Source organism: Trichoderma virens (genome assembly GCF_000170995.1).
Source record: "Trichoderma virens Gv29-8 chromosome Unknown TRIVIscaffold_5, whole genome shotgun sequence".
Taxonomy (NCBI): Eukaryota; Fungi; Ascomycota; class Sordariomycetes; order Hypocreales; family Hypocreaceae; genus Trichoderma; species Trichoderma virens.
Window position 1 is genome coordinate 2,108,190 of NW_014013744.1, and position 25,404 is coordinate 2,133,593.

Sequence of the window (25,404 nt, forward strand, 5' to 3'; positions counted from 1 at the left end):
CAGAATCAGCCCTATCTCTCTCTGCTGCGTGATTTGACGCTGCCCGTCGTTATCATGCGAGCTGCTATCTACGGGCTGTATCAGAGCAGCCGTGCCGTATCCACTGCTATCTTCCGTGTCCATTTGATCCATCAAATCCCATTTGATTGCTGCTGTCAAAGTAGATAGGCACTTTTCAGCTATCTTTAGCTAATGTCGGGCCCTATTATCTATCTATCTCCTTGTATCAATCTACTATCTAGCATTACTAGTACCGTGAGCTTGATTTTATAAAAACGTGCTCTCACCGAAACTTCAATCTCGACGAGCTCTCTCCCCCCAACATGTGCCTCCGACCCCCTACCGGTAAGTACTACATGTGCTCGTACCTTGCCACTCTGACTCCTGGAATCCGCTCAGCTTCTCTTTGAGTCCGGGGTTGGTTGCAAAAGACGGGACGCGCACTAACCAGAACCTGCGGTTGGTCGGCACTCGCCTCTGTCCTCCATGTATCATCCATCGTCTGGCGCCATTTTCCCCATGGGCAGGCCCTGCCAAAGAGGAGGGTGCTATGCTTGGCCCGAGGACTTTGTTCGTTTTGTTTGCTAACAGAAACACGCGCTCGCCTCCTCCACATGTGCCGCCAAGCGGTCATGGGCCTCCGTGCCGCGTCACAGGATCGCAGGTGCAATTTCGAGCTGCCAGAGAGGCAAACGGCGGATTGACGGCGCTGGAGCAGGGAATCGGCGGCAGTGTGAAGCAGAAAGCTGACGGAGGGTCGGCTCGGTAATTTAAGCTCACTTGGCACGGGAGAATTGTGCACAGCGTATTTCGGCATCAACCCGACGAGTAATACTCGACGTGTTCATTACCAGGCACGAATACACGACGGCCTCTTCCACCTTGCACCTTGCACAGACTCCTCCCCGGATCTTCCCTTCTTATATTCATGTTTACACATTTCAAGGATATTTAAATGCTCTTTGCCTAACACGGATTTGCTAATGACGCCCTGCAATTTCCAAGAACCCCCCCAATCTATAGAAGTTGTAAAAGAAAAATATACTTGTCCCTTTTGGTTTTTGGTGTAATGCTTATTGTTGTGTGTTTAATTCTGCAGCTGTCAGATGCATGTGGACTCATTCATTCATTCATCAGCGGCGTCAACCTGGTCGGTGGATTGACAATTAGTGTTCCATCAATTGACTCTACGACTCGTGGACGACGCGGTGAACTCTGGTGCCAAACTTCCACACCTCGTCCAAGACCAGAGTGCTAGGCTTGCCGGGCGTCTTGGCCTCCGAAAATATGACCAGGTCGGCGTCAGCACCAGCGTCAAGCGATCCTTTGACTCCCTGCAAGCCCAGCATGGCCGCGGGGGTGGCCGTGACGGCCTTGAGCGCGTGTGGGATTCCGGTGTCTGTCCACTGCAGGAAGTTGTTGACGCATTCGAGGAGGGTGATGGAGCTGGGAGTTTTGACTCTAGTGTTAGAATACATGTACTCTGCTGTGTATGTGTTGCGATGACTGCCAGGGGGGAGAGGTGGGAGAGGTGGCAAAATATGTAATCAAGAGCTTACCTGCCAGCAATGGTGTCCGAGTTCTCCAGCAGCAGCTTGGATCCCACCTTGACGATATTGCACGTTGTGTCACCGTTGGTCCATGGATATGCGCCGTCGGGTAGTCCGACAAGGTGCATGGCGTCGGTGACAAGAATGAATCCATCGGGATGTGAGTTGAAGGCGATCTTGATGGTGGTTGGGTGTAAGTGGATGCCGTCGGCGATGATGCCAAAGTAGGGCCGCGGGAGGCTCTCAGCAATGCCCAGGACGCCGAAGATGCCTGGGTTTCGGTGATGCAGCGGACGCATGGCGTTGAACAGGTGCGTAATCATTGTTGCTCCCTGGCCCACGGCCTCGGACGCCTCTTCGTAAGTGGCCTCGGAGTGTCCCACCGAGTAGATGATGCCCTTTGCCTTGAGCTCCGGGATCAGCTTCATCATCTGGCCGCGCTCCGGCGCCGCCGTGATGTACTTGATGGGGATCTGCTCGCCCTCGGCCCGGGGAGTGAGGTTGTGCTTGCCGTAGCACGCCTCGAGATCCTCATACGTCTGCGCCTCTATCAACACGTCGACGTTGTGCACGCCATTCTTGGTCGGGCTGAGAAACGGCCCCTCGCAGTGAGCGCCGAGCGACTCGGCCCCATCTTCGGCCTCCTGCAAGTGCCCCGACGGTCCCAGGAACGGGAGAGCCTGTATCGAATGCCACCAGAGTCAGTCCACGGCGCGAGCCAATAACACCAAGTCGAGGCAGACACCCCCTGCCACAATGGAAATGGAAATGGGAAAAATAAAATTATAGCACACAATATGCACGGCGACCCACCTTTTGGTATAGTTCAGGCCTCTGGCTGGTGATGGTGGGATTGTACGATGTGACGCCCGTCTGCACCAGCAGCTTCTGCACCTCCTTGAGCTTCTTGCCGTACTGTGACATGTCGTCGAGCAGCGTCGAGAAGTTGAAGCCAAAGGCGCCATTCAGCTGCACGTCGATCAAGCCCGGCGAGACGATGCGGCCGCCGAGGTCGATGGTCTGGTCGGGGAGAACGAGGTCGTCGAAAAAGGCGGCCTGGCTGTTGACAACCTTGCCGGACAGCGAGCTGACCCAGAGATCCTCCTCGACCAGCCGATCGCCGCGCAGGAGGCGGCAGTTGGTGAACTTGGTCAAGCCATTCCTTGGCCGGAAGGGAGGGGACAGTGCTATGGGCATGGCTCCGGCGCTCCTTGTGAGCAAGTTGATTTTATAGGATCCTGATGCTAGAGATATTCTCAAGCTTCACGGAGGATGCGGCGGGAACAAAGATTCAAGAAAGTGCTCTCTGAGAGAAGAAGGACTGCTTGTCCCGGCACCGTTTGATACTGGCTCCATAGCAAAACAGGAAGCAGCTTCAACGCCCGCGAGCAAGGCCGGTACATGTATATACGGCTTTTACAACACCACACACCACACGCCTCTCACTCCCTTGATCCGGCCGAGTACATAGAGTTCGAAACATGACGCCGATTAGCGTCCGATGGTAGCAAGCGCCTACTGAGAGAAAAAAAATCCTCGCCTATCCGTTGAAGTCACGGTGCCATGTGCCTTCGCGGTGGAGCTGCCTGGCTGGAGTCTGGACGGGGGGCAAAGCCGTTGCACGCAAGATCTGGGAGTTACGGGAGTACATGGGCTGTACTTGGGCCATGACGTGCAGGAAAAGAGACATTGTCTCAAAGTGAGTGGCGCTTGATAGGGCGTGGTGCTAGGAAAATGGGTTTACTGTAAGAGAGGAACTACTTGGCTTTTGCTTGTGTCTTTTGCCTTTCTGGCGAACGCTGCTTACAGGCTGAATGATGCTTTCCAACTATCTAACGGTGGATGAGAAAATATTTTGATACTTTACGCAGTCTTTGTTAATAGTCGAGTCCGTTTTTCTTCATTTATCGTGCATGCATATTGTAACTAACAGCGTCAACTGGCGTCCATATCGACTACGGCGAATTATTGCAGATGCTATGGATGCTAGCACTATAACGAGATGCCGTTGTATGTACATGTATGTGCAGGTCCCCAGTTCTGCTGCTACGTACCTGAGGTGGCCCAACTTACAGTGGCTGCTGAAACGGGCACAAACGCAGTGCGGGTGGCGATCAATGCTTGGGCTGGCATGTAACGTTGACTTGAATGCCCGCTACAAAAAGGGCACCTGCGAGTACGATATTGAGGTACATGCCAATGTACCAGATTCCATGCGCTACGCTACGCTACAGCTGGTCGGCAACAGCCCACTTTGGGGCGACAACGCGCGCTGAATCCTGGAGGAGCCGCTGGAATCGGACGGAGCTCATGAGGAGCGACTCCGCCGAACCCGCCAAGGCTTAGTTGCTAAGGTAGTAAGTAGCCGATTCTCAAATCTGCAGTCTGCAGATGGGACAGTCGACACTTGGCCTGTACTACTTGACTACCACCGACTGTAACGCCACTTAGTGCCCTCGGAGCTGCTAATCGGGCAGTACGTACCTCCCTACATGCCAGTGTTGCCACTGTATTCCGAAAAGCGCAGCGAGCCCAGCCGCTTAGCAGCGCGATTGCAATCACTAATCTTGATAGGTAGTCGAGAGCCTCGACTCTTCCGATGCCCCGCCGCGACTATCTGCTGATTAGCCGACATTAAGCCGGATTTCCAACCGCGACGGGCCTCATGTCATGAGCGATGCTCGAGACATGGCTGGGGCCTTCAGCTAAGACGTAGCAGATGCCTTGTTGTGTTGTGTGATCTCGTATAGCCAGACAGCCCACTATCCAGCGTGGGGAAGCATCTCGTCACTTGTCGTGAGACTCTCGTGCGTTGAGCGTCCTCGGCTCGCCTTGCCTTGCGACCAGCAGCGCCGCCGGTGCTTGCTTGCCATGTCCTGGAGGTGATGACGAGCTCGCGTCCTTATCCATAATGGCCAACTCCATCAGCGGCACTTCTGCCGACAAGTTTGAGCTGGATCCGCTATGGCAGAATCTTGATTGGTATGTGCTCTTCTGTTTCTTTTGATCCTTTTCCATCCCTTCTCCGGCGCAAAGCTTCAATGATGCCTGCTGCTGTTGAAGCTCTCCATCTGGCTGTTTGGTCTGGCTGTTTGGAGTCACTACCTGTTATTAGCTAGCAGATTCGCAACGACAACGGTTAACATGTTTTATCTGGTACAGGGCGATTGGGCAGATGCTGCTCATGGGCTGGGATGGCACCCAAGTGACGCCCCAAATCAGAAGCCTCATTGAGGATCACCACCTCGGCTCCATCATTCTGACGGCCAAGAACCTGAAATGTGCGTGATCCCCTCTGTTTAGTATCATCTTATCCGCATGCTTCTTAATATGCTTCCCCGCGCACTTATACAGACCTCTTGCTGTGGATCCGGCCATCTTGCTAACTGGCCAATCAGCGGCGCATCACACTGCAATGCTCGTTCAAGAGCTTCAGATGATTGCCAAGAATTCCGGTCACCCACAGCCGCTTCTCATCGCCGTAGATCAAGAAAATGGCGGCGTCAACAGTCTGTTCGACGAAGACTTCGTCTGCCAGTTCCCTAGTGCCATGGCCATTGCCGCCACTGGCAGTCTTGAGTTGTCATATGAAGTGAACAAGGCAACTGCCACCGAAATCTCAGCCTGTGGTGTTAATCTCATGCTTGGTCCTGTTTTGGACGTTCTTAATAATGCGCGTTATCAAGTTATTGGAGTACGTGCCTCGGGCGATGACCCCCAAGAAGTATCTCAGTATGGACTGGCTGCCCTGAGCGGCATTCGCGACGCCGGTGTGGCCTCTTGTGGAAAACACTTCCCTTCCTATGGAAATCTCGACTTCCTCGGTTCCAATCTTGACGTTCCAATCATTACTCAGACACTGGAAGAGCTGAGTCTCAGCGCTTTGGTGCCCTTTCGAAACGCCATCTCTTCTGGGAAGCTTGATGGCATGTTCATTGGCGGATGTGGCATCTCCAATCCCTCCATGAACGTCAGCCATGCTTGTCTGTCTGATCAAGTCGTCGACGATCTTCTTCGGAACGAACTTGGATTCAAAGGAGTTGCAATCTCAGAGTGCCTTGAAATGGAGGCACTAAGCCAAGACCTCGGAGTCCAGAACGGTGTCGTCATGGCCGTAGAGGCGGGATGCGATATCGTGCTCCTCTGCCGCGCCTACGACGTTCAGTTAGAGGCTATCAAAGGTCTCAAGCTGGGTTACGAGAATGGCATCGTCACGAAGGAGAGAATCTTCACCTCCCTGAGAAGAATCTTTCACCTAAAGTCGAGCTGCACTTCTTGGGCAAAAGCACTAAACCCTCCGGGCATCAATCTACTTTCACAGATCCGCCCCTCTCACCTTGCCCTATCTCGGCGAGCCTATGATGATTCCATCACCATTGTGCGGGATAAAGAGAAGCTGCTGCCCCTCTCCCTTTCGCTGCACCCCGGTGAGGAGCTGCTGTTGCTCACACCGTTGGTCAAGCCACTACCGGCGTCATCTTTGACTAAAAGCTTGCTCGAGTCAAAGAACGACGCATCTTTGATTACCACTATGCATGACAAATGGAGCCACCAAATCCGAGAAAGAAGCGCCATCATGAGCGGAGAAGGAGTCTTTCGAGAATTCGGAAAAACACTAGCAAGATACCGTAATGAGAAGCTCCTACACACAAGCTACACAGCTAATGGAGTAAGACCAGGTAAGAGATACGCTGACGGTAAAGAGGGTTTCCGAGGCATTCACTGACTCTATTATGCAGTACACGAGAATCTCATCAACAGGGCATCATGCATCATCATTTTTACGGCAGACGCGAACAGAAATCTGTATCAGGCCGGGTTTACCAAACATGTTGACATGATGTGCTCTATGCTTCGTAGTAGAGGACAAAAGAAGCAGCTCATTGTGGTTGCCGTGAGCTCCCCTTACGACTTTGCCATGGATAAGTCCATAGGTACCTACATTTGCACATACGACTTTACGGAGAATGCCATGGCTGCTCTCGTCCGAGCGCTGGTCGGAGACAGCAACCCAGTCGGCACCATGCCAGGAACTCTTCGAAAGAGCAAGAAAGTTCTCAAGTCCCGACAGCATTGGCTGGTGGAAGAGTTTGATAGCAATCGGGATCGAAAAGGGTTGAACGACCTCCTTCGGGCTGTGCACCGGGCCAGTGACCAAGATTTCCGGTATTTGCAGACCACAACCTCGGATACCTTTGTGCTCGACAACCAGAACGTGAAAGAGACCCATTTTGTGGTGCGGAACAGTAGTACACAAGCTCTTTACGGCTTTGTCGCTACGTATTTTATCCAGAACGTGGGCATCCTTGGAGCTCTCATTGTAGATCCAACCAAACGGAACCTGTCAATTGGACGATCTCTTCATCGCCGAGCGCTGAAGAGTTTGACCCAGCAGAGAGGCATCAAGAAAGTGCAGCTAGGATCGTGTTTTCCCGCTCTTTTCCTCGGAATCCCTCTCGACATCGAAGTGACAACGACAAAAGAATGGTTCAGCAACAGCGGGTGGGATACTCAGTTCCCACGAAGACTCACAAACATGATTATCCATGATTTGAGTGCCTGGTATGCTCCTGAGGGCCTATCGCAAAGCATTCAGCGAGCCAATATCAGCTTTGACCTGATTTACGGCGTGGAAAGCGGGGATACCGTGATGCACCACGTGCGAACTCACGCAAACCCGGAAGTTCTCGAACTCTACCGAACTGCATTGGAAGAGAGCAAGGCTTGTGGTATTGTGCGAGCCAAGGATGCAGCAGGAAATCTACTAGGAACTATCATCATCTGTAGGCCAAATAGCCCCCTCGCCAGATATGTTCCCCCATTGGTGTCGCTTGGGCAAGACATTGGCGGTCTCCTGGCTCCAATTGTCCCTCCGGCACCTCTTTCGACTTTAGTGCTGCAAGGTCTTGCTTTGATGGGCGTTCGACAAAACAAGGGCCACAAAGCAACCCAGTCAGTACTAAGCTGGGTATGTTCTTCTTGAGCTCATTTGACTTGCTTACCTCCGAATACTAACACGACGCAGGTTGTCGACGATGCTTTTGAGCCTCTTGTGGCTATGGGATTCGATGTTTTGCAGGCATTCGAGGAGATAACGAATTCCCCTGAAATGTAAGAACTACCGTGACTGCCCAAAGTGGAAATGCTGTATGCTAAGCCATGAACAGGTTTCAAACTTGAAGATGGACGATAATTCGCATTGAGCTATGTTACCACTGATACTTACACGGTATTGCTTTCCCTTTGATATTCTTCATCAAAGATATCTTTCCCTATGCAACGCTGCTTGTTTTCCTTGGTACTGGGGTTTGAATGAGGGGTAGTAGTACTGAGCAACCGTTGCACAAGCTTGTCGCTATTCTTTGGTTTTATTCACTGATTTCATATTGGATGCCTGGGGAGCAGTAAGACTACGATTCTATGTATTTATTAGTTATGACCAGTTCACGTGCACTCTCACGCCTTTAGCTATTGATTGTTGTATACTAGGGCAAATTGAACGAAGAAAGTAGGATTGTATCCCCCATCTGGTTTATTGTGGCACGCTAGATCCATAACACATTATTACCATTCTGTTCTATCAAGGTGTCCTCCTTGAAGTCATTATCTGCAACATCTTGCAGCAGGTTCATGCAGTCTTGTCTTCCATGCCTTCGCGCAGAATGGCAACCTGCTTCTTAATTTCCAACCAAAGCACCAGCTCATCCAGTTCCGGGGTCTCCTCCACCGGCCGATCCAGCACCTTGACCCAGTCCTCATCCGCCAAATCCATCGTCATGACCATGGCGTCGTCCTGGGCGTCGTCCTCGTCGCCGTCGCCGGGCTGCTCGTTGCGCGCAATGGCGAGCAGCGCGGCGACAAAGGCCTCCTGCATGTAGGCGAAGCTAAAGTCGTTTGTGATTTCCGCGATGGCGGCGCAGAGCTTGTCGGGGAAGCTGATGGATTTGTTGTCGGCGAGCTTCTTTTGCCAGAAGTGGCAGTAGGCGACGCGTTGGTCAAAGTCTGGGTCTGGGAAGAGGTATTTCCTGTCGAAGCGAGAGGGGCGTTTCTAAACGGAATAAGCATGTATGAGATTGAAGTGAAAGAATGTAGCAGCATTTAGGGCAACTTACAGCAATGCCTGGATCCAATCGTTCGAGATGATTGGTGCTTCCAATCATGAAAATACCGTCGTTGTTCTTCAGACCATCCACCTCGTTCAGGAAATAGCTTCGCACGTCGTCGGTGATGATGGTATCGAGGTCTTCAAAGACGAGATAGCATGGCGCAAACTCTCTTGCCTTTGCGAAAACCATGGCAATGCTTGCCTCTGGCCCCATGTACTGTTTTATAAGTGCCCTCGTCAGCCTAATTTCTGCGGCATAACTACATGGGGTAACAACATACCGATCTTAGAGACCTCACATACAAGGTAGTCACTGGTTGCTTAAGATGGAAAAGCATGTTCATAGTGGCCTTGATAGAGATCGTCTTGCCATTCCCAGGCGGGCCATAGTAAATGATGCCTCGCTTCCACGGCACCTTGAGCCGGTCATAGGTAGCCCTCGATCGGAAGAAGGACAAATGATCCTCAATGAGAGAATTTTTCATCTGCTCGTCAAGAATGACATTCTCCCACGACGACTTCATCGCACTCTGATACAGCTCCGCGTTCTTGCTCCACCAGCCGCCATCAAATACCCAAAACTCTTCATGCAGCTCGCTGCTCCATCGGCCGGCGGCCAGAATCAGCTGCTCAGCCAGCTCCTCGTGCGTGGAGAGCACGTAGAAGTTTGTGATTTGCGGGTAGGCGCTGGCTCCGTCACGGCCGCTGACCAGGTAGACGATGAAGTCCTTGTCCTTCCACTGGTACAGGTACTTCTCAAACAAGGTTTCATTTGCAATGACGCCTAGATCGCCGTCCATGCGCCTTCTGGGCGGGATGTAGATCTTCCATGATAGCGAGGACGGGACATGAGCGTCGTCGTCGTCGCCTATGGGAGTGAATTTGGCGTGGCCGCTTGATGCGTAGGCCAGCAGATTGCATGAGTCTGCCGGGGCGATGGAGAGCGCGAGATTGGGATATTGTTGGCGCAGCGACTTTGCGATGACGGCGTCGGTGCTGATGCGTTTCGCGCCTGTGTGAGAGAAGAACTGGCGGGTGGTCTCGTCATGGCTCTCATGGCTGGAGACGTGCTCCAGAGAGTCTCGATTTCTACGTGCAGCGCCGTCCATTGTTTGGCTCAATTGACGAGATGATGCTCTTGTTGGCGGAGTTGCGATCCGAGGGATTGAAGGTGTCAGAGATGCCAAGTCAGTAGCACGACGGTGAGAGGAGCGAAGTGACGGTGGCGGACAAGGATTGACGCACCAGCCTCACTTGTTTACGTACCATGAAGGTGGTTGGGCAATACGAAGCCGTGCTTATGAGATGCTACTGCACCCGAAGGTTCAGGGATTAAGCGTACATGTACGGAGTACATTGATTGCTCAGTGGACGTAAATGGATAGCACGGACGCGGGATCGCGGAGATGGACTTGATTGGAGACGGTCGAAAACTAAAAGCAACGTCGTCGGTAGAAGCCATTGGCCCGCGTATAAATACGCTCATCAGCATAAAACTTAAAAAAGATGAATACGGAGACTACATGTAGAACTAAACAACCCTAGAAAAGATACAGGCGGGATCAATCGATTGAAGCATTTTATAGCATGTTCCTTGGTATGGGTTGATGGAATTACCTCTTTCGGGAAACTACATGTACAGATGTAGTGCTACCATACATGGCTTAATATTGCATATACCCTACACGACCAACAACCTCACAAGATTCTACATCTCCCACAAATTTAGATACAGCTCCATTCTCACCAGAAATCAATCAAAGGCATTTCGTGGCCCTCAAAAACGCGCCACGCCTTTTACATCTTCTTTCTCGTCGTCAATCTCACCCTCAGGTCACTGCCCTCCTTGATCGACATGATGCCAATTATCGGCTTACCCTCTTCTGCCGTTGGAATTGGCTGAAAACCGTCCATCTCGATATCAAACCTCTGCAACAGCATAGCAACAAACAATAAGACCGCTCTCTTAGCCATGTGTCGTCCCGGGCACATCGTATTTCCGCCTCCAAACGGTCTCCAATTGTTAGTCTTCGTCAAGGCCGCCTTCTCCAGGAAACGCTCGTGATCAAACGAGTCCGCCGTCTCACCAAAGATGCCCTGGTCAAAGTGCAGTTGGCGGAACGGTATCATGAGCCTGTTGCCTTTGCGCAAAACTTTGCCTCCGATGACGGTATCTTTGGTGATGAAGCGTACCGAGGCTGCATAGCTGGACATGCGGATGGTTTCATTCCACATGGCATTGAGCTGGGGGCATTGATTGTGCAAATATTCGAGATCAATCTTGCCCTCTTCATTGAAGGCGGCTTTTGTTTCGTCGCGGATCACTTGGGTGAGTGAGGGGCCGTGGAGGATGTAGCTGAGCATCCAAAAGGCAACTTTGCGTGTGCTCGTGCTGATTCTATAATGCATGTTAGTCTCGATGAATGAATATTGAATAGCAGTATGACAGGGGCATAGAAAAGAAGATTGGATAGTAAACGTACGCCCAGTATATAGTCATGAACATGGTTGCAATGTCATCCTCGCTAATATCTAAAGCCCGCATCTCGTTCTCCATGGCTTTAGTAAACCAAGCCTCACCAGATCTCTGGCTCTGAGGCAGCTGGATATACTTCTTCAATGCACGCTGGATGACATCCCTGGACCGCTTCATCTCTCCAGCGAGGAAATCGGGATACTGGTAGAGGACTTGCCAACTAAGATCATCAAAAATGACAAATTCTTTGGCAAGAGTATCATCGATTTGGCCGAGCTCATCTCCGAAATACGCCCTCTGGCCCGCACTGGTGAAGATATCGGAGCACCATTCCATAAGAGGGAGCACAATGTCGACGTCGGTCGACTTAATAGCATAAGGACAAGCACTATGCAGTTTTTCAATATCCATGCGCACATCAAACCACTCTAGGAAGGAATTCTCGAGAAAATTCAAACCATCCCCTAGAAGTAACTGCCGAATATGCATATTCCGCGACAATGTCGCCAGCGATTTTCCTCGTGGGTTCGCAAAACCCCCCTTATTCGATGGCAGTGGTGTGTACATTGCTTGGATGCAGGACTCAGTGTTCCCGCAAGCCCGCATCAATGCTTGGACGAACTCATTGAAGGATAGGCTATTCATATTTCGGTACGCATCAGAGACGTCCTTGGGCTTTGTGATGACGTATATTTTCGATCCGGCGATGGTCAATGCAAACGGCTCGTTGTTGTTACCGAAATAAGCCCTGTGGTAAAGGAAGTGCTTAGCTCAATATCATGTGCATTGGATATGGCGTATATCACAATTTCTCACCTGGCTCGAGTTATCAAGGCATTAGAGTTGTTGAAGAAGGCTTGTGCGTGGCCTGAATATGAATTGTGTCAGCCGTTTCTGAAGTTTGCCTCTGGCTAACAACTTGTGCAGCTTACCCAAAACTATAGACAGCAATTAGCAAATGAGTCTTCCTCCGAGTATTAAAAGGACAGAATAAACATGAAGAAAGAAGTAGGGGTAATTGAGTGGCTTACTAGGAATGCAATACGGCAATTCTTGTGGATCGTCTGGGTACATTCGAGGAAAGACAGTGAATCTCCCAAGTCTCCAGAGTAGCCATCCAGACATCAACGCAAAGGCACTTAAAACTAGAACAAAATTGTCCTGAGAGCCCTTCAGAAGAGGGCTAGATGCCGATATCACCTGCCAAGATAGTATAATGAGTAGCATGGTGGTTTGGGGCTTTGGAAGAACACTTGATAGGGAAAGAAGAGAAACTGACTGTCGTATAGGATATATGAGAAGGGGATCTCTTATAAGGAATACAATAGGCCTAGTACTCACCAAATACATGATAGTGCGTGTTATATTTAGCTAATTTTTCTCAACCAGATTGTCAAGGCCACATTTACCAAGAACTGTGCCAGAAGTACGGTGCACATCAGTGTTCTTTTGTCCCCAGGGCCGTAGGCGAAATCACATTTCGGTCCGCCGTAACGGTAGCATGGTTAGAACACTTTCCAATATCTGGCCCGTGAGGAATCCGAACGTACGGGTCGAGCGCACGGGACGGACCACCGGCAGAAGGAGCCGGTTACTTGGCAAAAGAACGCCGCAACGCCACTATCACCAACTAGTTTACAAATTATAGGCATTTGTAGTAGGCAGAAGCTCTTTCATTGACCCAGCTACCCGGCTAGTGGTGTTTGCTGTATGTTGACCAGGGGCTAGATGTCATCTCAGCCGCTAGGCTGTGCCCGAGCAAACAGACAGGGCTGGTCAATATCAAGGTTCTAGCCCCCTGCATCAGATTTTATCTACCGAAGCTTTACTCGAATTAGATATTTTCTCTTTGCACATCATAATGTACCTATGGTGCGGTGATTCAATGATTAAAGCATGGAAAACCGATAGTATACCTGTTTCCAGCCTTCTTAGGCCAAGAAGAAGATAATGGGAGTCTACTGGGCAGCCTATTCAGCTTATCCCCATAGTCCGTGAACTCCCCATAACCAGGTCTCAGCCATGCCAACAAAATACGCCAGTGAATTCATATCAAACATCTCTTCTTACTTTGTGTTTGGAATGATCCAGACTCTCAGCCAGGGCCCTTGCCTGGCTGACGCTCCTCTCCCTCAGCCGCAAATCATGCCATGAGGGATGCCTGGATGTTAACCAATCCGCGCAACTCCTTACTGCGCCTCAAATTTCCCGGTTCGTCTGTGGAGTGATGATGTGTGAGTCTAAGGGCGCTGTGCGCAGCCGGCACTTATGCAGCCTCTTTCTGGGGGATCTAAAGTACAATTGCCGGTATCACAATCTCAACCGATGAACTTGGGCCGTGCTTGCGGGGTATGTGCTATGTAAATGGGTCTTGTAGCAGCAAATGAAGACGATAGGTAAAGTGAAATGGGCAAGTTGTGGGAACATGTAATAACTTGGAAGCTTGTAGTGCCGTAATGGGTAATGAATAAATGTATATGCTGTGCGCACCACGTATCCTGCAATAGTGCCGTTCTTGACTGAAGGATTCGAGCATAGCTCGGCTAGCTCTGTAATAACTGATCTATCATTTGTAACCGAATGGATGGTAATGCCTGTCTCTTTGATTCGTACTGTCAATACCAGGGCTGTGGAATGAGAGTAGGTTAGCGAAGCGAACTATCCCCTTTGGCTGGGGCTATGTATGGGTGTGAATGTTAGATAGAAGCTCCTGACAAGATTGAGAAACTGGTTTGCTCACAGAGACGTGAAAAGTGCCTGTGTGCCAGGATGAGAGCCTGGAAATATGCGTTGATTATGTTGTAATGTAAGGACGATCACTCTTCTTAAAAGGGTTTCCCCTCAAAGAAGCCATTTCCGAAGTCGATGCTTTGTAATTATTTTCTACTTCTTACAACCCTTGAAAGCTCTGTCTCCCACTGAGCTCCTCCAAAAGATCGAAGTGGCAACATGTCTGTCACTGCAGATATCGCCCCTCCTATTTTAAGACTGACCACCCTGATGGCATACAAAGAGAAGCTGCTTGGAGTCACGCTTTTACTTGCAATCTTAATCGTGGTTCAGTTCCAACGGATCAGAACGGTCAGTCAGCACGGCAGATTTCGCGATTAAAGGGATGCTGATTTTACTATATCATGCATATGTAGGCAATTTCGTTCTTGATTCGACGCATTCAAGGCCTCTTGTATCTTTTCTTTGGCCCCGAGATTATCGATCATGCATATAAGCAGGTAAAGAGTTTGCAAGATGGCATATGCAAACATTCACTCGCGATTCTGACACGGCACAGGCCAAGGGGAAAACCTTCAAAGTTTCCACTCCATCCAACGACCATCTTCTCATCACGTCTACCGCTCTTATCAGGGAGCTCATAAATGCGCCACTGCAGCACTTATCGCTACATGCGGTAGCTAAAGAGGTATGCGGTGCAATAATAAGCGTGGCAGCCTGCATGTCTAACAGAGAAAGCAGATTCTGCAGCCCAAGTACACAATGTGCGGTTTTGAGTTGCACGATAACCGTGGAATTGAAGGCACGGGATATGTCCGTGCTCTCCGAAGCCTTCTTACTTCCCACCTCCCGAAATTCCAACCCGATCTAGAGCGTATCATGAAGGATGCTCTGGAAGCTGGGCTGAGCGAGGTCCGACCAGACGGTATTGAAGCTAATAACACCCGTACAAGTTTCCATTGTGTCTAATTTAATATGACAGGCTTTGCGCATGTGAAAATTTTCCCTTTTATGAAGACTCTTGTCACTAGAGTCAACTGCTTCGTCTTCTTTGGTGAAGAGCTCTGTAAGAAATCCGTTTCTTCTTAGTATCAATGGAAAAGTCAGCTACATACTAACGACGGCTACATGAGGATAGCCCAAAACACCGAATTTACCTCAGCAGCTTTAGAGTTACCTCAAGCAGTCGTCTTTGCGGCAGAGCTTTTGCGCATAACCCCGGAATTCATGCGGCCATTGGTAGCATCCATAGCTACAAATCGACACAGAGCCGCGAGAAGGATCTACCACTATCTGGTGCCAATTATTGAGCAGCGACTCGCAGTTAGAGAACTTCAGTCTTCTAACGAGGCTACACCTGTACGTAAAAAAATTGCCAGCCTAATTGGTGTGTGACTGCGTATAACTGACACAACATAGACGGACTGCATGCAGTGGCTGATTGACACGTCGCCTCGCAAAAACCTCTGGACGCCTGCGAAAATAGCAGGAGAAATTATGGCGGTTTGGTTTGGATCAGTTCATCAATTGGCCATAGTATGAGAGACTCCCGCCTCCCATGTTGCGTTTTTTTAGCACGCTGACGCCGTTGATTGTTGGTAAGACGTCAACATATGCAGTTCAAGATCTATGTCTACACACTGAGTTCGTTGAGCCATTGAAGAGGGAGATTCGAGATTGCTTTCATGTGAAGAATTCTCCAAGAGATGTTGATAGACTACCTCTTCTTGACAGCTTTATCAAGGAATCAGTTCGCAGCAGCAACTTCGATGCCAGTAAGTCAGCTACATTACCATTACAAGATGACGGCCACCGTCAAGAATTCTGGCTTACAGTGGTCCATAGTTACGTGTCGACGCAAGGCTCTCGTCCCGTATACTTTTCAAGACGGTTCATCCATCAATAAAGGCGACTGGGTATGTGTCCCCCAACGGGCCATGATGCAAGACAATACAAGATACAGAGATCCGCAGATATTCGATGGCTTCAGATTCGCGCGTGCCAATGTCCAACTACAGCAGCACAGGCAATCTGCTGACGTGCCTGATCAGCGGGAGTCCAAATTTACTGACACCAGCCCCGATTGGCCAATATGGGGAATTGGAAATGCGGCTTGGTGAGTAAAAGATTTCAAGGATAGCGGTTGAGGCGTTATCTTGTGCTAACAAAGGAAATGATTTTTGAAAACAGCCCCGGCCGCTTCTACGCTTCGCTAGTGACCAAGCTCATCTTGATCCACATCTTGGAGGATTGGGAATGCAAGATGCCGGATCCTGAAGCACCAAGATCCATGACCTGGAGGTCGAGCATCGTGCCCCGGAGCAGCACTATCATCATGCTCCGCAAGAAGGAGCTTCAGTGATGAAGGCATCACCATTCTGTGTTATTCTTTTGTCATATTTCATTGTGATGAAGCAATAAGTCGCACTTGATTAGATATGTATCTCACCACATATACTTATCCGTGCTCTGTTAAAACACTTGGACTTCTGTTGTCGAATCTATTTGCATATAGTATTGTAATAATGTTGGCTTCATATGGCCTTCTCCGTACTACTGGTGACATTCTTTCATCCATTCATTCTATCATTGACTCTCCCTTATGGCCATTTGCAAAACGAAGCGCTCGTAACAGCGGTCATGACGTTCTATACAAAGTTTACCGTCTTTATGTCTCACAGCCATATCAGCCTCACTTTAGATACATGACTTCTGATTCGCTGGGATGCTTCGGCGGACATGTGCACAGACTTACACGCAAGGCCAGTCTGGTATCCGTGCCCCCTCCCTGCAGACGATCTCATCCACAACTCCCGAATGTGGCCACTGATCGTTTAGGACAATGAAAGTGAACCAGTGAGGTAACAAATGCGCAAAAGGGTGGCCACGGGAGGGGCCTAATGCAACGCAATTGCCGCTAATAGCATCAATTACCTTTGGAGCGCTGCGCCACGGCTGGCTGGAGCCAATCCCATAGTCACAACCTTCTGGATGAATATGCGAGGGGCTTGTATTCATTTCTATTCTTCTCATGCTGGAGGCGTCTAAGTTGCGGGAATCTGTCTGGTCCATGCCTTTGTCATGTACGACGTGACCTGCCAAGTGAATCAGTTTGGTGTTGTGCTAATGACACTAGCAAGTCGTACCCGGTGCCCCGGTAATGGAAATCTGCAGCAAGGTCTGTGCTTGAATCTATTGTAACGTACAAGGTTCATACGAGACACGATCGAGTACACGTGGAGCATTTATAGGTGAGTCTGATGCTTGATTGATGAGATGAAATAAGCTCTGCGGATCATCCAACGTGAAATTTATGCCCAATTAATCATACCCATATGAGTAGATTGTATTAATTGCTATTATTATTTAGAGGTATGGGGAAAGCTTCTCTGTATATGGTTTCAGCTCCTAGCAACATACCTTTGGCTTACACCAGAGCTGGATTGCTCTTCTATATACTCATATCCTTTGCATTTGATTTTCAGCTTTGATTCTAGCTGAAAACATCCCCGAGTCTGGGCGATTTCCTACTTTTGAGTTTGGCCACTCCATATCTAATCCGGAACATGCACACATACACATCCCCCGCACCAGCTTGCAAGCCACCAACACCAACGTGCGAAGAAGGGAGAAGAAGAAAATGAGAAGGCAAAGCCGATCGCGCTAGGCAGTTTGAAGATCCAAGTCTCAGTTATCTTCATATTTCACTCCCGCCTCATTCGCAGCTCGATGTAGTACCGTTACCAAAGCAAATACCTTATAAATTGTAAGGGAACAGCATCAAAGCGGTCTGTATGAACCACTATGAAAGTTTTCAGTTCTTCAAATATATCAGTCACATGAAAACATTTTTATCGGTGAAAGAAGCTTGAATATAGACGCTCTGGGGGCTTGAGAGTAGCTGAATCGGCTAATACGTAAAACGCCTTCCACACTGTTATTCAACCAACACCACTGCTATTTTTTTTTAACTTTTCATTCAATCTGCCTTGATTCATCAGCTGTAACTCTCCAAAGACTAGCTGCTTCTCTCTGAAGATTTAAAAAGAATGGGATCTCAATGCCTCGGTTCCGGAGGGGCGAACTGGCTGCTTGTCCGCTACATTTACTCTATTCATCAACATTCGCCTATTATTGCCCCGGATGTAACTGCAATATATTTTCTGGCTGGTATCGTCTGATGCTCGGGAAATACTAACCCATCAATCCACCGCTTCAGACCTGCTGCTTCACGACAGCAGACGACAAGCGGGAGACCGCTGCTCTCGAGTAGCCTCAACTAGGGAATAAAAGAAAAGCCGATCAAGACAAACACAGAGGAAGAAACAACCTGTAGACAAAATGAGCAATCTCACAATACCCGCAGGTTCAGATCTCTGCCAACTCCCTGCAGCTATACCTCCTCCCGGTGTCGTCCCTAATTTCGTCAACCCTGAATCACTTGCGGGAGGTATCGTCGCAACCGCGGTGGTCATGCTCACATGGTCGTCAATATTTGTTGCTGTACGGATATGGATGAACTGGCGCAATTTCAAGTTGGTAGACTGTAAGTCTTGGTACTGAGCAATACTTAACAATACAATGCGAGCTGACTACCTCACCACAGACTTTGCCATCATCGGCTGTATTCTCAATGCGGCCTATACAGGACTTCTTCTGTCAGGTATCTTGCACTCATGGCGCAAATTTTGCGGACAAATGCTTACCTTGTTTTAACAGTAAATAGGTATGCACGGCACCAGTGGAATGTCCCTATATGCTGGTACACTGCAACATACATGAAGCTCATCTTCTCATTTGGCATGTTGCTTGGTCCAGCCATCTTCTTCTCCAAGGCTGCCATCTTGCTGCTCTATCTTCAAATCTTCTCCGCGCATAGGGCCATGCGCATATCCGTCTATATTGTTATGGTTCTCCTCGTTCTCGACTACTGGGCCGGCGAATTTCTCGAGATTGCCTTTGCGGCGCCACGACCTGGTGAGAACTGGACAACACTCTTGACCAATGGGAATCCCGGCAAGCTCGTATATTGGGGACCTGTTCAGGGGGGGTTGGCCCTCTTCATCGACATAGCCATCTTCGTACTACCACTACCGATACTGTGGAGGCTCAACATGCCCCTCAGAAGACGCATTGCCTTGTGCGCCGTCTTCTTCACTGCCTTGATGTAGGTGTTCAACTATGACCGTGGTAACAAGTATGTGTGTGTGCGCTAATACAGGGTCAACAGGGGAGTTATCGCCAGTATCATTGCACTTTGGGCTCGTGTTAAGTTGCTTGGTACGCCGGACCTCACCTGGCTAGAAGCCCAACTCTTTATTTGCATGTAAGTAGTGTGACGCCAGCCATTAACATCCCACCGTTCCGTCTAACAAGCGTGTCTGTACAGCATTGTCGAAAACAACGTCGCCTTGATAGGCTGTTGCGTGCCCGCCTTCAAGAATATGTGCAAGAAGCACATCGCCCCAAGTCGTGCATGGAAGGCATTTATATCCATAATACGCCGCAGACACCGCAGCGCAGGCGGCGACGAAGGAGGCGATAGAGACATTGAGAAGGGCGGCAACGGACGTTGTGGTGGCCCTCAACTTGCCCAAGGCAATGTAAACAGGGACAACTCCAAAGAGTCGACCTATGAGAACGAGGTTGCTTCAGAGGGAAATCTCGAGAGCTTCGTATCTCACGGACAAGGTGCCGGCAGTTACGAATCCAGCAGCTATTCGTCACGAGTAGTGCAGATTCAGGGAGGCGTCAAAGACGAGAATGGAGTACCCGAGTTGGCAAATACGGCTGCAAATGGAATCGTCCGAAACGTTGATATTACGCAAGAGGTTCATCCCGAGCATATGGATTAGAAGCGGCTGCATATTGCGACTCAATATCTCTTTGCATTTTAATTATTCCTTTCCCTTTTCATTGTGTGACCCATTCACTTTATTGATGTGATATATTTTGACATTCAGGCGTGGGCTAGATACTATAATAAGAGCTATTGTTACACTTTGAGTGTAGTTTCCTCCATGTGGAAACCATTAACACCTGTACAAGATCCCATCTATGGCACATGGTATGTGCTATTAAGTTGATTTTCAAACCTGAGATGATATTAGCACACACATGGAAGCACCCTACTGGTCACGATAAGGCTGGCCATCTTCATCAAAAAAGCTGGAGCAGATCCAAAAGTTGGAGCAGATCCGTCTCGTCCATGTCAGCGCTAGCGGGAAGATCGTAGTCGCTACTGAGGCACTTACTCGGCCGCTAAGGGCATTGGCAGGTTGATGGTAAATATGGCCTCCTCTCGTCTGTGTCGTTACGGCTGTGGATAAGGGGCGTTGCCTATGGTTAGCTGTACATGTATCTGTTAGTATGGTAAACCACCTTAGCTCCCTTGAAGCCAATCTTTCTCTCAGAGAACGCTGCCTTTGCTGGTTGCATTAAATAATTTATTTGCACCAGATATAGCATGAATGAATGGTTCATGAATCCAACTGTATCTTCATCTAAACTTACAGATGCGTTGAACAACTTATAGATACGATTCATGTACATCGGGTCCAAGACTGCCCAGCCAGAAAACAAGTGAACAAAATCTGAGGAAAATAGCTGAGTCGAACCTTATCGGCAAGGATCTCCCGCTGTTGGTTCTGCTTTACACAAGCGGAACCATCTCGAAGCCAATTGTCATCCAAGGCCGAGAGCACGCACTTCGAGGCCAAGATGCTGACCCTGGTTGGTGTTCCCGCAATCCTGGTTGCCGTCTATGTCGCAGTAGCATGTTTGTTCCAAGCGATCAGGATGTTTATCAACGTGGGGCTATTCATGAAATTGCTTCCTTGCTGCGCTGTCACGTCGCCATTCTAGTCACTTGAATGGTTCCTTGTAGGCTTGTTCCTTTGAATCCTTCAAGCTCGAGATGAAACACGGTCAAGACCACATGAATCTACCTCACGCTGAGCCCAGTTTTAATTGCGGAGAAGTTCCCAACCCCGGCGACAGCTGCGAAATCAAGTAATAATAGCTAAACAATTGAGGGGAATGACACGGGGCGAGCGAGATTCGGTTAGGACATGTCGCGAGCCAACGCCGATGGAGAGTGACGGGAGGATTTCTTGGTAGTCAAAGTGCATTCCCCTGTACCAGTACTGTAACTCTGTAGCGAAATGGGATAAGAATGCGGAAGGATTGAAGATTGAAAATCTCGCATTTATCGCAGCGCAGCACTCTCCTCCCACTATGGCCGCTATCCATCCTCAATTTAGATGCGGTTCATTTTTCTCTTGTTTTGCTTACCCATCATCGCATAGCCATGGCTAAGAAACTCACTATTCTCATCACCGGCTGTTCTGCCGACGGCATTGGTGCCGTTCTCGCGCTCACTCTCGCCAAGCAAGGCCACCACATCTTTGCTACTGCACGCAATACTTCCAAGATCCCCTCTGAGCTCAGCAACCTCCCCAACGTGTCTGTAATAGCCCTGGATGTTTCATCCAATGAGTCCGTTGCAGGGGCCGCAAAGTCAGTCGAGGAGGCTGGACACGGTCTAGACGTGTTGGTGAACAACGCAGGATTTGGATACACGATGCCAATTCTAGACGTGGACATTGACAAGGCGCAAAACCTATACAATGCGAATGTCTGGGGAGTGGTGAGAACTGTTCAGGCATTTGCCGGGCAGTTGATCGAAAGCAAAGGCCGAGTGGTCAACATGAGCTCTGTCGGTTCTGTAGTCAACACTCCGTGGATTGGTAAGCCATCCAGCATAGATGATATCTTGTTACGTTTTCACTCATTTTCCGAATCCGTAACAATAAGGCTACAAATTACAGTGATTAACGCAGCAGCTTCTCTCAGGAACTTATGCCTCCTCTAAAGCTGCCATCAACAGCATATCCGAGACGCTTCGCTTGGAACTTTCCCCCTTTGGCGTGAGCGTTGTAACCATCCTGCTTGGCACCGTCGCCACGCCGTTTCACGCAAATGAGCCGATTCCTGATCTTCCCGCAACGTCTTACTACGCCACTATCCTTGAGACAATCACCAAGTGGGCCAAGAATGAGCTCGGCCCCAAAGGAGGGTCTACACATGAGCTCGTCAATTCTATCGTGCCAGATATCGTGGCGAGTGGCAGAAACGGAATAGTATGGAGAGGGGCGTACAGCGGAATTATTTGGTTTGTGACGCGGTGGCTACCAGTAGGGATACTTGTGAGTTTACATATGATTCCCATCTACATGATACGTCACTTTTAATAGGTATATAGATTTACTCGAACAGCATGCTAATCCGGCCTACCCTTTCAGGATGCGATGATGTCTAATGACCAAGGTTTGGACGTCCTGGCCAAGAACTCAGCCAGGTCCTGAGGAAAGCGAGGTGAGATTACATACTGTGAAAATGGTGTAGCTCACATTTAACGATGTTGAAGGAGACTGGAAGAGAGCAGACGAGGTTTACCGAGGTAGGGTTGCGGAGTTGCGGATTTACTTTGAAGCTTTGTAGTGAAAAGACAAAGGCGTTCTTTTCTAGGACGCACGTCACATTATTCCTAAGTCCGGTATTATAATTTTTAAGGTTAATTCAATTCACCCAAAATACATCCTTCTTACAAGTAAACCCCTATTGGATGACAATTGCACCTCTCCACTCTCTCACAGGAATCCTCCTCAGAAACTCCTCATTCGTAAAACACCTATCCAAGTCGACCTCCGGAATCGTTAACTGCAGGGTCCCAACTCTCTCCCACCGCGTCTCAAACGAATCAGACTCAACCCTCCGCAGCGTCAAAAACCTTGCCCTGCCATGCTCTGCACGGGGCCGTTGAGCTGCAAAAATGAGCACGCTGATGAGCTCCCCAGTATCGTGCTTTCGAGTCCAATCTTCTTCTGTTATTGAAATGGACATGCTGACACAAGCAAGCCTGCCGGCGATGCGGTACCACTTCTTATCCCATTCTTGTCGTTCGGCCTGGTAGCGGCGGGTTTCGCCCGCTCTACCAGCTAAACGTCTCCATTCCCAGCTTCCTTTGACTTCATGCCTCACCGTATACTTCAATACCAGAGGGTTCCGTACTTCAAGTAGCGTAGGGGTTTCCGCCTCCAACACCTCCGTGGAATACAGATTAAGCAGCCGTAAGCACACCGGCTCGCATGCCGATCTTAGATACAGATCTGCCGCCCATACCAGGTGAATCTGCAGTGACTCTGCTGTGATAAGATCGCTCATGAAGACGCTGTGCTCGTCTGAAGGCGGAGCTCGCCATGATACCGTCCCTTGCCACCCTGCCCATGTCCAGGATGGCAGATGCGTTCTGCGAGGACACTCTTCGGCAATGAACATTTGATGCTCTGTGCCGCTGCGATGGTACCATGAACAGACCGAAAGGGCAAACGTGATATAAGAACCCGTCAAGTCACATAGTATGTCGTCCATCCACATTGGAATGCCAAGGTATATACACAGTCTCTTGTCTCTGTACATGCCGGCGATGCCAAGAAATGCTTTGAGTGAATCTCCGCCATGACTCAACTTTCTCGCGGAAAAGGCACGGATGTGATCATCCAGGGCTCGTAGTTGCGATCCAATAGATGCTTCGTCCGGAGCAGGAAACCCATATTCCAGCCGGTATTCATCGGTTTGTATAACGTCTCGATGATGATTGCCAATCTCTAAATCTCCGCCAGACGTCTCACTCTTGAAGATTCCTCCCAAAATATAGTCCTCCATATGTTGTCCATTGGGTATCTGAGGCGGCATCTCTCTCCTTCGCGAACCGGTGGCATTCTCCGCGAAAATGTGATTTTTGTGAACCAAGTCTAAAGGCATCTGAAGGCTCTCCTGGGTAGCCATGCAACGACATTCCCAATACGCCTGGTGGTCAGTAAATACTAGACGTCGGTTCGACAAGACACCTTCCTGGTATGTCCATCCTCTCGTCCAATAATCGGATGCCAGAATCTCTTGGCGGGGATCTTGGAGTGCAGAAACTAAAAGACTCCCACTTTCTAGTAGAATCTTGGGTTGACTTTTCCGAGGCATCGATCGTATCCCAGGGAGACCATCGCTGGCCCCAGACCCAGAGGCTGATACAATAGTGAGTTCGGCATATTCGTAAATCGTAGTCATTCGGGTTATGAGATAGTCCTTTTCCACAGGATCAGACTGGTTGATGCATAATCGATCAACCCACAAGTATCGCAATCCCAATTTACGAGATACCGCAACAGCATCAAGAACTGTTGCGGGCCAGTCAACCAAGTCTTCCGGTCGTTGACCCCAGACATAACTGAGCGCGGCATATTCAACTCCCCAGGGCATTTCCACCACTGCTGGCGGATCCTTCTCGCAGTCAATTACACGAAATCCTCGAGTAAGGGTATCGCCCTTATTCGGTCGACTGCAGGAGTTCAAGTGCCATTTTTGGCAGAATGAGAACCACTCTTGTAAAACAGTGAAATCGGCTGTTTCACTGAGATGCCTCGCTTCTAATAACGCGGGAATATCCTCCTTGGTATTGCCAGGCTGCAAAAGGTAAATTGGTCCAACAGCTGGGATGTCTTTATCCAGCCAATTATCGCCATGACCCGACATTGGTATAGACGGAACATCTGGCACTACACCCATCCATACCGTATCTCGTGCATTGTGCCAAGCAGGACTCTTCTTCAATTTTGAGAGGCCAAATATCCAACTCTCGCTGCTGCAAAACCCAAGAAGCTTGTATTTTGCATGACGCTTATCCGGTTGGATCCTCATTGACCAAAAGAAGCGGCATAAAGGGCAGGTTGCCCTCGCCGATAGGCGACTCCCGAAAGAATGCGCAAAGAAGGCATCTCCGTAAAATAAAGGACCGGCGTCGCGCCCGTGGTAAAGTTTTGAAGGGCGCTTGATTAGACCTTTTCTGGCTCTCTTGAAGTCTTTAGAGGCTTTGCCGAAGAGACCGTCGATGTCAAGCAGCTTGCATTCTTGGCAGAGATTAACGGCGTGATTTGTTTTCCGGCGTTTATGTCCATTTGCAACGTTGAGCGTGTCTGATGAACCAGGATCGCCCTCATCTGAGTTGTCGTCGCGTCGTCTTTTAGAATCCATGGCTTCGAGTTGCTGTAAATATTAAAAGTTATAAAATGAATTAACCACAATAATCTACATCCAAACTAGCGGGAATACAAGGGAATCTCTCATGGTTTTATCGCAAGCAGATGCCAGGATGCCATTGCGACGGTGGTGTGAGTGGTTCTCAGCAATAGCGCGGGAGGCTTACAAGGCATTTTAAGAGAGTCCGATGATAAGTTGCAGGGGTCTTGAGCACAGCCAGCGGCCGTTAAAGAGGCCATCTGGATATTTCGGCAGCACACATAAACTGAATGCAGTGTTGTTGAAAATACATCGACAGCAGTGCCAATACATTAGTAGAGCTTCTACATATACGTAGCCTTGGCGCGGAATATGCGTTATTGGGTAATCGTTCTCTTTTCGATTTTCTCAGGAGCGCGGATGTGCGTAATTGAGGATCTAGATGATGTACAGAGTACATATGTACTTTG

At 49.3% G+C, this 25,404-nt stretch overlaps 8 protein-coding genes across 8 annotated transcripts; 4 read left to right on the forward strand and 4 right to left on the reverse strand.

The window, feature by feature from the left end:
• Positions 1–874: 874 nt before the first annotated feature.
• TRIVIDRAFT_89342 (carbohydrate esterase family 9 protein) lies at positions 875–2,747 on the reverse strand (the record flags this gene model as incomplete). Its single annotated transcript, XM_014102579.1, has 3 exons — positions 875–1,446; positions 1,560–2,230; positions 2,364–2,747. 3 exons carry the CDS (start codon positions 2,745–2,747, stop codon positions 1,188–1,190), a joined length of 1,314 nt encoding a protein of 437 aa, XP_013958054.1.
• A 1,714-nt stretch (positions 2,748–4,461) lies between these two features.
• TRIVIDRAFT_76685 (glycoside hydrolase family 3 protein) lies at positions 4,462–8,075 on the forward strand (the record flags this gene model as incomplete). The annotated part of the gene is made up of 6 exons (XM_014102580.1): positions 4,462–4,532; positions 4,713–4,831; positions 4,949–6,229; positions 6,290–7,518; positions 7,576–7,661; positions 7,718–8,075. 6 exons carry the CDS (start codon positions 4,462–4,464, stop codon positions 7,728–7,730), a joined length of 2,799 nt encoding a protein of 932 aa, XP_013958055.1.
• On the reverse strand, positions 8,048–9,764 carry TRIVIDRAFT_76687 (uncharacterized protein; the record flags this gene model as incomplete). Its single annotated transcript, XM_014102581.1, has 3 exons — positions 8,048–8,598; positions 8,663–8,872; positions 8,937–9,764. 3 exons carry the CDS (start codon positions 9,762–9,764, stop codon positions 8,179–8,181), a joined length of 1,458 nt encoding a protein of 485 aa, XP_013958056.1.
• A 688-nt stretch (positions 9,765–10,452) lies between these two features.
• Positions 10,453–12,481, reverse strand: TRIVIDRAFT_67506 (uncharacterized protein; the record flags this gene model as incomplete). Its single annotated transcript, XM_014102582.1, has 6 exons — positions 10,453–11,053; positions 11,139–11,879; positions 11,948–12,000; positions 12,110–12,114; positions 12,163–12,331; positions 12,473–12,481. The coding sequence occupies 6 exons, from the start codon at positions 12,479–12,481 to the stop codon at positions 10,453–10,455; spliced, it is 1,578 nt and encodes a 525-aa protein (XP_013958057.1).
• Positions 12,482–14,080: 1,599 nt separating this feature from the next.
• TRIVIDRAFT_200187 (uncharacterized protein) lies at positions 14,081–16,223 on the forward strand (the record flags this gene model as incomplete). The annotated part of the gene is made up of 11 exons (XM_014102583.1): positions 14,081–14,212; positions 14,278–14,361; positions 14,421–14,549; positions 14,594–14,786; positions 14,844–14,927; positions 15,000–15,220; positions 15,281–15,397; positions 15,437–15,459; positions 15,596–15,636; positions 15,707–15,977; positions 16,052–16,223. The coding sequence occupies 11 exons, from the start codon at positions 14,081–14,083 to the stop codon at positions 16,221–16,223; spliced, it is 1,467 nt and encodes a 488-aa protein (XP_013958058.1).
• Positions 16,224–18,202: 1,979 nt separating this feature from the next.
• TRIVIDRAFT_200188 (uncharacterized protein) lies at positions 18,203–19,716 on the forward strand (the record flags this gene model as incomplete). Its single annotated transcript, XM_014102584.1, has 5 exons — positions 18,203–18,407; positions 18,468–18,524; positions 18,581–19,028; positions 19,092–19,187; positions 19,251–19,716. 5 exons carry the CDS (start codon positions 18,203–18,205, stop codon positions 19,714–19,716), a joined length of 1,272 nt encoding a protein of 423 aa, XP_013958059.1.
• Positions 19,717–21,170: 1,454 nt separating this feature from the next.
• On the forward strand, positions 21,171–22,227 carry TRIVIDRAFT_147785 (uncharacterized protein; the record flags this gene model as incomplete). Its single annotated transcript, XM_014102585.1, has 3 exons — positions 21,171–21,609; positions 21,716–22,068; positions 22,165–22,227. 3 exons carry the CDS (start codon positions 21,171–21,173, stop codon positions 22,225–22,227), a joined length of 855 nt encoding a protein of 284 aa, XP_013958060.1.
• A 259-nt stretch (positions 22,228–22,486) lies between these two features.
• On the reverse strand, positions 22,487–24,835 carry TRIVIDRAFT_113283 (uncharacterized protein; the record flags this gene model as incomplete). Its single annotated transcript, XM_014102586.1, has 2 exons — positions 22,487–22,828; positions 22,892–24,835. Coding segments are annotated over 2 exons (2,286 nt in total), but the record flags the coding sequence as incomplete, so codon positions are not given.
• Positions 24,836–25,404: the final 569 nt, after the last annotated feature.